The 13,621-nt window shown below is 33.5% G+C and overlaps 1 protein-coding gene across 3 annotated transcripts in view; it reads right to left on the bottom strand.

Annotated features, from left to right (window-relative positions):
- The window catches only part of LOC145243555 (neuronal PAS domain-containing protein 2-like), a 117,601-nt gene that overhangs the window by 31,256 nt on the left and 72,724 nt on the right, over positions 1 to 13,621 (bottom strand). For all 3 annotated transcript variants that reach the window (XM_080106532.1, XM_080106533.1, XM_080106534.1), the window contains exons 7-8: positions 11,185 to 11,304; positions 5,119 to 5,302 (exon numbers count right to left, since the gene is read on the bottom strand). In XM_080106532.1, coding sequence (XP_079962658.1) covers positions 5,119 to 5,302; positions 11,185 to 11,304 — 304 coding nt within the window. The remainder of the gene's footprint in view (positions 1 to 5,118; positions 5,303 to 11,184; positions 11,305 to 13,621) is intronic.

Genomic DNA, 13,621 nt, shown 5'->3' with positions numbered 1-13,621 from the left:
AATCTATGGTCCCCCCTCGCCAAACTTTCACAAGAAACACTCGTCTAGCTGTAAACACTATCAATAATTCCCCCACTCTTTATCTGTGCCTAAACCTAAACGTAGATTCCATGAACAAAGCTTCTTTCTTAGAACTGCACGCCTGTGGAATTGTCTTCCGTTTTCCTGCTTTTCGGCTGACTACAATATGGTTGTGTTCAAGTCTAACATAAATAAGTTCTTGATGAGCCGTTCCATACAAGTTATCAAATTTACCAAATTTTCATTACTAATGATTACTATATTGTCCAATTTCTAATGTACACTCTTTAACCCTTATCCTTGAGTGGCCTCTTGGCCTTGATAATGTGGTGATGCCTATGTAAAAAAAAAAAAAAAAAAAAATGTATCCCCAGTAATTACTGCCTTCCATAGTTGTTGTCTCACCACGTTTTTAGCCAACTAACTCTCTAGCCTGCTTGGGTAGGTTTGAAACCGCTATCTTCAGACAATACTCACCTGGAACTGTAAAGATTCAATGCCTTTATCCACTGCACAATGGCCAGAGGATTCGTTGGCCAGAAATAGAGAGACAACAACTATGGAAGGCAGTAATTACTGGGGATACACTTACAAAACTCAGCATTCCTATCCTGTTGCAGTTAATCATCTGAAGAAGGCTTAAAAATGAATTGGCCGAAATGTGCTGAAACAACAACTATATAGATAAGGACAAAAATCCACAAAAAAATAAATATATAAATTATGAAACCTCATCTGAACTGATTATAAAAATATAGTTTTTTATTATTTGCAAATTTCACATATAAGTCCTAGTTTTTAAATCTGCAGTATTTATCCATATTTGGCGATATCAAATTTTACTTTTTGCCATCAAATGGAACACTGTGCAAAAGACACATCAGCTTTTTCCTAATTTTTTACCAGCTAAAAAATGGCACTTAAATATGATTCAATTCTAATCATCTCGTGTCAATATTAGACTTTCATTTGATCAGGACGACTGTTAACAACAAAGGAAAAGACAGAAAAGGCAGACATGGTTGCTACATCACTGCTGTTACTACTTTTACAACTATACATCAATTTCTGCTGAGCAACTCTCTATCAACATGTCAACAAAAAAGCCTTCAGCCATGTATTATAAGTGCAAGGGCAACAGTATTCCATTTTAGGGCATACTTGGCTCTTATACAGATAAAAGATTGTATCAGAAATGAGATACAAACCGAATGGATTCTTTTGCCATTTATACCCTAAAATAACAAAAAAACTATTATGCCAGTCAAGAAGGCCAGGGAAGGAGTTGACCGAAACGTGGTCGATCAACAACAGCAACTATGAAGATGACGATAAAAGTCCACAAAAAATCAATACACAAATTATGAAGCCTCATCTTAAAAGATTAAAATATAAATAAAAAAAAATTTTTTTTTTTGCAACATTCCACAAATAAGTCCTGGTTTGTAGCTAAAATCTTGGAATGTGCATGGCGGTTAAGAATGCATGTGAACACAAAAATATCATATTTGATGGCTTGAATTGAGATTAACAGAAAGCAGTAGGCTAGCGAATTCAAGAGATCAACTGTTAGATATTGACCTGGCAACAGTAAAAGATGTACTGGTTGACGATTATTTTGATTATTCAAGCCAAAGACTTTTGTCAGATTAAATATGTAGGAAAATAAAAATACTTAGAATAAATATTTTTTTACATTAATTTAGGCATTGTTGATTTTAAAATGCTCCTATTTACTTGCCTCCCCGTAAGGCAAGTAAATTTTAATGTAGGGAAAATCCAGCTCCCCAAAAGGGGGCACTCTGGATAAGAACAAAAATAAAAATTGCCTCAATCTAGAAGGATTTTCCTCCACTGATTGAGGTCAGAAAAAGCGACGTGTAGCATCAGAACAGATACTACACCTTGATCCTAGCCAAAACTTAGAAATAATAAAATGTAAAAACATCAGGTGATTATCTTAGTAATGTATACTAATGACGTCGTTTAGAAGGGGAGATATTCTTTTTGAGATATGCGGAAATTAGTTAGAGAAAACAATTAGTTGGAGTCAGGAGAGAGAAAGATGGTTGACAAATCATGATGGCTCCAAGTAGAGGATGCCAGAAATGGTGATAGTAAAAATCAGTATGTAGCTTTCCAATTGAGAAACATCTGGGCAGGAGCTGCTAAAAATAGCCTATCCTGCCTTGACAGAGTACAAAAGAGACTTTGTGGCTTAGTGGAGGATGCCCTTTTCTCTTCCCTGCAACCTCTCTCCCACAGAAGAGACATTGGGAGCCTGTCTTTGATGTATTGTTATTTTCATGGCAAGTGCTTGTCTGAGCTCCAACCTCTGGCTCCCCCTCGCCAATCTTTCGCGATAAACACCCGTCTAGCTGAAATTTTCCCCACTCTTTATCTGTGCCTAAATCAAAACGTAGATTCCATGAACAAAGCTTCTTTCTTAGAAGTGCATGGCTATGGAACTCTCTTCCGTTTGCCTGTTTCCCACCTGACTACAACTTGGATGTCTTCAAGTCCAACATAAACAAATTCCTAATGAACCGCCCCCTTAAGTAAGACACTTTATCAAATCTCCAATACTAATGATTACTACGATACTATCCCATTGATTACTTTACACACAATAACCCTTATCCTCGAGTGGCTTCTGGGCCTTAAGTGGTGACCTCCATGTGAAAAAAAAAATAAATAAATAAAAATAAAAAGTTGCCGAAAACAAAATCTGAAGCTCTGTCATTCTTGGGGAGAATTGTTATTGCAGCTTTTCCAGAAAGACAAGACACAAGATGGATCAGATATGTTTCCCAATTGGCCAGATGTTAAAAACCCAAATAAGTGTTACTTGTCCTTCGTTTTGTAAAGGTATTTATGTACATAATTTGTCCTAAAACTGTATTTGAATGTACATACACACAGTGAACTTTAGATAGGTTTTGTTGGTTGTTTTGTTTTACAGCATATCAACCCTTTTCAGGTTATTTAATGCCGAATCCAGTTATTTTGGAAACAATTTTTGTGCTTCAAGTTCTTTATAATTTTTTTGTAGATTTTAGTTTGGTTGTTTTATGGCATATGAACCCTTTTTAGGTTATTTAATGCTGAATCCAGTTATTTTTGAAACAATTTTTATGCTTCAAGTTCTTTATAATTTTTTGTAGAGTTTAGTTTGGTTGTTTTATGGCATATGAACCCTTTTTAGGTTATTTAATGCTGAATCCAGTTATTTTTGAAACAATTTTTATGCTTCAAGTTCTTTATAATTTTTTGTAGAGTTTAGTTTGGTTGTTTTATGGCATATGAACCCTTTTTAGGTTATTTAATGCTGAATCCAGTTATTTTTGAAACAATTTTTATGCTTCAAGTTCTTTATAATTTTTTGTAGAGTTTAGTTTGGTTGTTTTATGGCATATGAACCCTTTTCAGGTTATTTAATGCTGAATCCAGTTATTTTTGAAGTAGTATTCATGTTTCATCCAGTTATTTTTGAAGTAGTATTCATGTTTCATCCAGTTATTTTTGAAGTAGTATTCATGTTTCATCCAGTTATTTTTGAAGTAGTATTCATGTTTCATCCAGTTATTTTTGAAGTAGTATTCATGTTTCATCCAGTTATTTTTGAAGTAGTATTCATGTTTCATCCAGTTATTTTTGAAGTAGTATTCATGTTTCATCCAGTTATTTTTGAAGTAGTATTCATGTTTCATCCAGTTATTTTTGAAGTAGTATTCATGTTTCATCCAGTTATTTCGTAAGTTTTTATTCTTCAAGCTTGTTGAACTTTCAATCACTAGTTTGTAGTGCTTGGTTTGGTTGTTTTATAATGGATTTTATCGTTTTTGTTCCCTGCTCTGCAGAACATGAATGAGTTTTGCAATGGGAAAGGGGAAAACGGTTACACCATTAATGTTTGGTACATTCTAAGTTAGGAAACCAGTCAGGAAGTGGAAAAGATAGAAAAAGAAAGGGGAAATGGAAAGAAAGAAAAGGGGGAAAAGATGGTTTGTTGTTTTTGTTTTTACAGAACATAATTAAGTTCTGCAAAAAGAAGTACCAAAACAAAAAGCATCGATGTTAGGTGCATTTCGTCTCAGGAAGCCAATATCTTCAGACAACCTGATCTGGTAACACCAGCACCACAATTAAAAAATAATGATATAACATATGTTTATGTATCATTGTTCCTATTTACAATGCCTCCCCACGGGACAGAGTTAGACACCAGGGTCGTTTTTTAACATGGAGAAAAGGTACAAAAATAAAAATTGTTTCGGTCGTGAAGGATTTCTCCTCCACTGAAAGAGAACGAAAAATGGAAGTGCCGCATCTGAAGAACAGATACTACACTTTGATCTTGGCCAAATGTTTATGTATCATTGTTCATCATTTTTTTTTTTAAGTACATCAGTACATCACCATTCAATACAAAATACCGGTCAGGAATATTTTGTTACAGTTCGGAATCAAAGAATTGGTCGTATTAGTCACTGATCAGTTGAAATCCATCTTTTATTTCCAGTATTTTGTTTGCAATTTTCTTCTGGTACATTCTTTTTTTTTAAGCTTGTATATGGAATTTAATTATTTGTCACATCCATGGGTGATACTTCTTTGGCCAATCGATCAACCTTTTTATTCCTAGTGTACCAACATGGCTTACTATTCAAACTAAAGTTGTTATTTTTTTTGTTTTTATGTTTCAGTAATATGAGTTGGTTGGTTGGTTGGTTGGTTGTTTTTGTTTTACGGCATATCAACCATTTTCAGGTTATTTAATACTAAATCCAGTGATTTTGAAGAACAATTTTTTAATAGAATATATTTGTTTTTTCAAGTCGGTTTCTATTTAACTCATAGTTGGGACCCTAGCAGGTACTACCACTCTGGGTAAGTGTGGGCCTGGAAGCAATGGCAATTAAAGAGAGGCTCCACACTCCCCAAAGTCCGCAAGCTGGGGCCTCACCATCGGATATAGTTTACGGTCATATCAAGAACCAACACGAATTGGTGATAGCCACTGGGATCGTAACAATACAACATAAGATTTTATTAAAAACCACAATTTTTGTTTAAAAGACAAAAATAAAATGTTACCTGTGATCAAGAAATAAAAACTTCCATTCAAAACTATGTCTTGACGTGAATTCTGTTTTTGAGTCATCAATATTCGACATCTCTCGGATAAGTTGACAAGGTTGTAATTGAACAGTACAACAAAAACAGGCTGAATCATTTTCATTGTGAGAAACATCTTTGAAAAATGTTCTGGCACCATCTTCTACAAATAAAACAGTTTCAAAAAAGATATGTGAAAACATGTTCTTTTATATAACAAGGATGCATGTTTGAAAAATAAGTTTTTTTTGGTTAAGCAGGATATCTTGTGTATATTGTGAAACAAGTTGAGGAGATGAAGTGTTGTGAATAAATATCATATTTGTTCCTAAAGGACAGTGAATGCGATTGATAGAAAGTGAAATGTTGATGAGCTGTAAACACCAACAGGCGAATAGACCAAGGGCTACAAGTCTTCATAATAAACTTCAACAAACAATAACAAATAACACCTTACCTGAGAATTCTTCCTTCAAACTCCTCAGCTTAAAATTCACAGGAAATATGAATTGATAAAAATATATTGAGAACACTGTGATGGTTGCTGCAAGGAAGGTGGGTTCCCTCTATCATGCTAGAAAACTGCTCACACCTGAGAGTATCCTGTACCTCTATAAGCCCACCATTCGCCCATGTATGAAGTATTGTTGCCACATCTGAGCTGGTGCATCTACCACTAGCCTCTCCCTCTTGGATAGAATCCAAAAAAGAGTCTCCAATCTAATAGGTCCCACTTTGTCAACTAGGCTTCAACCCCTGTCCCATTACCACAATGTTGAACTCTATGCCTGTTTTACAAATATGTTAATGGAATGTGATCTGATGAACTCGTTGCATTTGTGCCCCCTCGACATACATATCCCCGACAAACCCGCTTAGCAACAAAATCACACCCCTTCACTGTTGAGGTTTCTAAATGTCAGAAAGTTTTCTATTCAAATAGCTTCTTCTCTAGAACAGCTAGACTTTGGAATTCTCTTCCTGCTGCCTGCTTCCCAAACTGTACTGATATGCAGAAGTTCAAACGCAACATAAACCAACATCTTAATCTTTCTTAGGCATGGTCCCAATTAGTAGCCCCTTACGTCCAAGTGGCAACATGCCTTGTTTCAGATGAAGGTGAGTAAAAAATTGCCATTTTTTCAAAATTAATATGCAAATTAGATAATTTTGCGACAGGCAGATCATGAACAAAAATATATATATATATATATATATATATATATATATATATATATATATATATACACTAATTTGTAGTATTCCGAATTATACTGGGTTTTTATAATTCAGTAATTGTTCATATACCAATAAATTTAAGCTAAAAAAGAGATGGCTTAAAATATGAGCTACAAAATTATCGTATTTCATAATTGAGCATTCATATACTGTCTTAACAAAAACCAAGACTTCAAAAAATGGGTTGATAGCAACAAAAGTGTATTTCATTGTTAGTTACAATTGTTTTAAGACCATTTGAACAAATTCAATATATATATATATATATATAATATAAAATAAAAATATAACACGGAAATTACATAATTGTCGATGCAATAATTTATTATAATAATATAATAATAAATTATTGCATCGACAATTATGTAATTTCCGTGTTATATTTTTTATCTTATTGCTCTGTTTACCACGTTGAGCTCTCATACCCGGATATCCTCTGGAATTATTCCATTATAACACTATATATATATTATATATATATATATATATATATATATATATATATATATTATAAACAATGATGGTCCATCCATTGCATAAAGTAAAATTGATTTAATCAAAATTGGAAATATTTTAAAATTTTCCTCGTTATGGAATTTGCGTTTATTTTGTCCGAGTATTTTAAAGAAAAATAACTTAAGGATTTTGCATCGATTTTGATACAACCATAACTATGATGATGACCTCTGTTATTTTCATCAAAAATATTTACAAATTTGAACCAGCTATAGGCAAATAGCTTCACTGCCTTGTGACTGCCCCGGGAAAGGGAAAGGTTAAGGGAGAAACCCGGAAAAAAAAAAATCTAGTTTAGAGTCCCAATAGGCAGATGGTGAAGCACTGCAGCACCATTTCTGGAAACTCTTGCAGTTGTGCTGGTTTCAACTGTATTGGCTTGCCTTTCCGTCATACTTTGTCTGCAATGTCGCGAGGGGCACCTTGGTAACTGATCAAACTCTAGGTTTTCTTACCTCTCTGAGTGGCTGATAACTCCAGCTTTGACTGTACAGCCACATCAGATGCTGCAGTGCACCAGACTAGATGCAGAATGCCATTGTCTCACTAGATAGAAAATTTCCATCATCAAAATTCATTTTAACTAACACAATTCTATGTATATGCCTATAATTTTTTGTGTGTGTGCATTGATATTCATATTAAAAACCCTTTTTTCTAATTATTTAAAAAGAAAATACAACTTTATTATATATCGGTTGTGGAATTGTATTAATTTACAAAAATATCCAGCTAATTTGTATATTCTTTTTAAAATTCATTTTAATTAACTTCCTGTTAGTTTTTTTTCGATTTTCTTATGGGATGATCATCTTTAGTTAACTATTACGTGTAATTATATTCATGCTAATATTCTACATGATTTATACTTGTGTAATATTTGCATAAAAAGGTTACAGTAAATACAAATCTCTTTCTATTTGTATTTATGCATGCATAAATCTGTTTTAAAAATTTTGCCTATCAAACTCCTCTGTCAGTTTTTCGTCTACAAACATGAAACTTAATATATAGGGTATTTGAACCCATGCAAAACTTTATATTTGGATTTTACCTGGGGAAAAATCGGTGCAAAAGTGTGAAAATTAAAATAATTAAGCAATTATGTGTAACGTAATAGCTATTGGTTCATGTTTTAATTTTTAGCCTTCATAGCTCAGGTATTAACGTCAAAGGAAAAAGTAAATTTTAAGCTTAATGTTTTGGTTTCAATACTCAGTGGTGGCACACAAGTAATTTTTTTAAAAACTTTTGAAATCATTACTATATATTGGGTCCAATATAATCTATATATATAAAAGCGAAAATGTATGTATGTGTGCATGTATGTATGTATGTATGTGTGCTCGCTTTTTCTGTATGTCAACAAAAGGCTTTTTTCAGAGAAGCAGTAGCTCGCTTCACAACTTTTTAAAACTTTTTATATCACATATAAATCGTAATATCTCACAGTTAACAACGAAGCTCGCCTGTCTATTTAATTTGCTTGATTTTGGGAAGATAAATATTCAATATTTGTCGCTCACCGCATGTGGGTTAGTCTTTTTCCTATAGCATCTTGGGGAGGGAAAAAAAGCGTTCAGCAATAAATGAATACTATCCCGCAGTCAAACTTGACCTCATTAACTCATTAAAACGGGCACCTACTAAATCCAAGTAATTAAATAAATTCAAACATGTTTCCGTTAGCATCTCGCGGTGGGGCAATGGTTAACATTGCACGTTTTTGCTTTTCACACTTTAATTTACAACTTGAAAGTACTCTCGTTCAAGCTCCTTGGCTTAACGTTCACAGGAAACAGGAGTTGGAATAGATACATCAAGATCATTGCCAAGGCTGCTGCCTAGAAGGTGGGCTCTCTCTACCATGCTAGAAAGTTACTTATGTCTGAAAGTATTCTGTACCTCTACAAAGCCACCATTTGCCTATGTATGGACTACTACTGTCACATTTGGGTTGGTACATCTGCTACTAGTCTCTCGTTCCTGGACAGGGTTCAAAAGAGAGTCGCGAACCTAATAGATCTGGCATCTAAGCTTCAGCCCCTGTCCCATTGATGAAACGTTGCATCTCTTTGCTTGTTTTACAAGTATTTTAATGGTGGATGCTCTGATGAACTACAAGCACTTGAACCCCCTCAATGAAAATACCCCCGACAAACGACAAGCAGCGAAGTCCCACCCCTACACAGTAAAGATCCTAGATGTAGGAAGGCCTTCTACTCTAATAGCTTCTTCCCCAGAATTGCTAGACTTTGGAATTCTCTTCCGGTTTCCTGCTTCCCCAACTGTACTGACATGCAGAAGTTCAAGTGTAATGTGAACAGACATCTTGCTGCTAAACTCCCTACATAGTGCCCCATGCAACTTAGGTCAGTGATAGTAGTCCCTACATCAAAGTGGCAATGTGTCTTGTTTGGGGTGAATATGTAATAAAAAAAAAAAAGATAGAAAAGATAGCTTTTCGATGCATTAAAATTAACCAGCCACCTCTTGCTCTACTACATAACGGAGAAGAGAGACTCAAATAGATCTTATTCGTTGCTGGCCTTTGAAGTGTTTCCATAGATGGTAGTGCATATGTTGACAAATAAACTTGGGATTTGGGAAATCTGATGAATATAAGGAAGAGAGTTGGATCCAGGATGAATCCTTGAGACATGCCAGTGTTGATACTTGGAATTTTGGGCTTCCGTCTATTAAAGTCTTGGTATTATTTGGATTCATCAGACTACTATTCTTGTCTGAGCGTGATTTTCACAATGTTTCGGTCGATGTAACCTCTGACCTTCTTTAGGTGCATTTTGTTGAGCTCAGGAATGTTTCAGTCGAATGGAAATACAAGGATAGCATGCTCTTGTTTCGTCAGCTAGTAAGTAATTCGCAATTGTATTTTCTGGTTACCACACTGAGAATTGAACCTTCAACCTTCAGGAGAATATCACTTTTACAGTTGAGTTTTTCAAGGGTTCTAACCACTGCACCACGCGCATAATTCTAGCATAAATTTTAGGAGTCTTAAACCTATTTTTATTTCTAATTGTAAATATCATTATTACTAATTATTACTATATATTAATGTATATCTATTTATTACCGTGACAAGAATTATGGACTCAGACAATGTCAGGTTGTCTTGCTTGTTCAGTCGGGAAGTGGTTGGTGTATTGGTGGTCCTTTTGACATAAGTTGAGATTTCACATGCCACTTCAGTTTTATTGGGGGGTGGGGGGTACCACCCGAAGAAAACAAGTGACCATTAATTATTGCATTATCCGTGAGATCCCTTTGGAGAGAGGGCTATCTAGATAACCGATTTCTTTACCTTTAGGAAAACCCTCACACAAGTGATGGAAAATGGGAGTAGAGGTGAAGGCAAAGGGACTCTCCCACTTGAGTGATGGTAAAAGGTACAGATTGAGAGAGAGAGAGAGAGAGAGATGAAGTAAGACAGAGCCCCAAATAGATGGGGGGGGGACATAAATTAGAAGTTATAGAGATAATAAAAATTTTGAAGAGTTGATGAGATAAGTTCATTGGAGTGTGGAGGATATGAGATCCTGGCAGCCTGGGTGAAAAAGTTTATTCAATAATTATAATCCTGTATCCAGAAGTCAGTTTAGAAAGGCCCAGAGTTCATGTTCTTATATAAGACAATACATGTAACGAGTTTGAATAACTTCTGAATAATTAAATGTTACAAAAAAGACTGCCTTTGTGATTTATGTTATTTGCTTTGAGTTGTGAAATGAATTCTTCCCCAGATCGATGTTCAAGTTGCAGCTGAAGAAAGTGACACACCACACCTGCCTGTGAAAGTAGACCTCATCCTCAATGTCCAACATCAGGCAGCCAGCCAAAGGACCCTTGTGATAGGGTTACCGACCAGCCATGATGAGAGCAGAACTGCCACATGCACTTAGAGTTGTGCACAAGTTGTGTGTTCAAGTAGAAAAGCAGGTGTTCCAGCAACCAGTGAGCGTCTGACATAAATATTAGGGTGATAAAGATGAAGAAAAGATGAAGACAAAAATAAAAACTGGACGAAGTGCAAATGAAGTTGGATTAACCACTAGCTGAAGTCGAGAAAAAGCAAAGACGAAAGGAAATTGCAGATAAAGACTATAGATAGCTTCTAGACAAACAAAAGAAGTTTTAATAACTTATGAAAGAACTTAAGAATTCAAAGGGTAGAATTTTTTTTATTTTTGGTTTGAACGAGGGGGGGGGGAGGGTCAACCTAAAAAAAAAAGAAAAAAAAAAAAGGATAAATAACACATAAATACTTACCAGTTTTTGACCATTTCCTTAGACTTCCTGTAACTTTTACATATTCAAAGACATCCGGAACTGCAGGCATAGTTGACCCTCTCTTTAAGTGGCACATAAAAGAGACCTGGTTTTTATCATCTGTAAATTTAAAGTTTTTCAGCTATATTTCCAAATAATAATAATAAGAAGAATATATAATAATAAATATATTAATATGCTAATTCACTTTGACCGTTATCATAATAATAAAGATACTAATATTGTGGTGATAGATATCAAAATACATTTACTTTAGAAAATGTGTGGCAAACATCATTTTCAAAATTATCACTAACAATAGTGTTGCTCCTTAACTTTCGACCACACCCCCAGATGTTTTTACATAATATAGCATTGATATAATTTGTTTTTGCTGTCAATTAAAATAAGGGTGCTTATGCAGTTTAACAAACGAAGATAAAGAAAAAATCTCTATAATGTACATATCCATTATGGAATGAAGTTATTGTAAAAAAAAATTTTTTAATCGTATAATTTGATGAAGTAGTTTTTTTCATAGAAGCAAATTAAATTTCAGTGAGACCCATCACGACACAGCCAAACCCTCTCCTTAAAACCAAAAAATATTGTACCTTCGCACTCATGCACACGTGTCTTTTATTGTTTAATAATTAAAAGAAAAATTGGATTAATCACATTTTGCATTTAAATTCTTAAAAAAAAAAAAAAAAAAGCAAATAAAATGCATGTCGATAGATTACACTAATGACTTGATGGACTGAAAGATCTGAAGGACACAAAATGTGCTGAAAAGGATTGAATTTTGCTAATATTCAAACAAATACCTCCTAAAAGATAATAAAATTAAGAAATAAGTCCTTTTTAATTTTAAAATTTACATAAAATCATTTTAACATAAAATTATGTTAGCCATAATAATTTGTGAATTATCTCCCCTTTTCAGTTAATATGAAACTCGTAAGTGCTTCTTCGTTATTAGAGTGAAATTCACATATCAAAATATTGAATTTTAAGTAAAAAAACAATTGTCACTCTAAATTGTGTTAAAAAAAAAAAAAACTTTATTCGTTGTTCTTATAATTTTCTTAAATCTATTTAAAAAAATTTATTGTTGTGACATTTCCCATTCAATCCTGAAATTACATTTATCCGCTCTTTCCTATGCACTCTCCAAATGTCCCAACTTTACATAAAATCATTTTAACACAAAATTATGATAATCTGTGAATTATCTCCCCTCATTACGATTTAAACTCTCCTGTTTATTTTTTAGCAAAACTCAGTTTCTACTAATTGACTTGGAAAACTAATTTCATTATTAATTAATTTTCTACCATAGTGTTTTTTTAATTTTTAGATTTGTTCCTTACTGTGACATGACAATTAAGTAGATATATTATAATAGCCATAACAATTTGTGAGTTATCTCCCCTTCCCAGTCAACATAAAACTGATAAAGGCTCTTCTTCATTACTGTATTGAAATTCGAAAAATCAAAATATTGAATTTCAAGTGAAACCAACGGTATTTACTAAATTGTCATTTCACAGTAATGAACATATCCAAAAATTACTAGAACCTGTAGAAAATTAATTATTAATGAAAATAGTTTTCAAAGAAAATTGCATAAATTAAGTTTTGCCAAATTGGCCTAAGATTTTCAGTTTTCAGAAAAGATTTACCTTTCTTTTGTTACAATTAGAACTCTCTGGTTTCTTTTTTTGCAAAACTTAATTTTTGCTAATTGGTTTTATAAACTATTTTCGCTAATGATTACTTTGGTGCTTCTACACTATCAGAACGAAATTTCGGAAATCAGAAAACGAAATTTCACATGAAAACAATGATATCTACGTATCCCTCGTATTTTTAAGATGATTATATACAAAAATTACAAACATCGATAAGGTAGAAAATTATTTATTAAAGAAAATAAAAAATAGAATTTGATGAAAATGATCGTAATACACAAGAGAATTCAAAAGCGAGGTAATTTTCCATTTCAATTTAAACAAGATGGCAGCAATTTTTCACCGGCTAACACGATTAAAGTTTTTTTTTTTAATAATCCAGTAATATTCAGGTAATTCCGACTGCATAAATTTGGAAGCTACCATTGTAACTTATTAGAATTGAAAAAAAAAATAATTTGAAACCATTGTTTTTATCTGAAAATCGACTACAAAATCTTGTCCCAATAGTGTAGAAGCGCCATTAATTTTCTACCTTAACGTAATATCTACAAGTTAACAATGGGGGGGGGGTCGCCTGTCTATTTAATTTGTCTGACTTTGAAAAGCTAAATATTCCACATTTTTGGATCACCGCGTTTGGATTCGGCTTTTTCGTATAAAACCAAAACCAAAGCTTAAGACATTGTTCCCGGCGCGATCGCTGGGAATGTTCAAAAGCAATCAGCTTTGATCAATCCAGA

Source organism: Euprymna scolopes, chromosome 22 (assembly GCF_053919585.1).
Source record: "Euprymna scolopes isolate OS-2025 chromosome 22, ASM5391958v1, whole genome shotgun sequence".
Taxonomy (NCBI): domain Eukaryota; kingdom Metazoa; phylum Mollusca; class Cephalopoda; order Sepiida; family Sepiolidae; genus Euprymna; species Euprymna scolopes.
The sequence above is the reverse complement of the archived record's forward strand: the minus strand, read 5'-3'. Positions and strand labels throughout refer to the sequence as shown.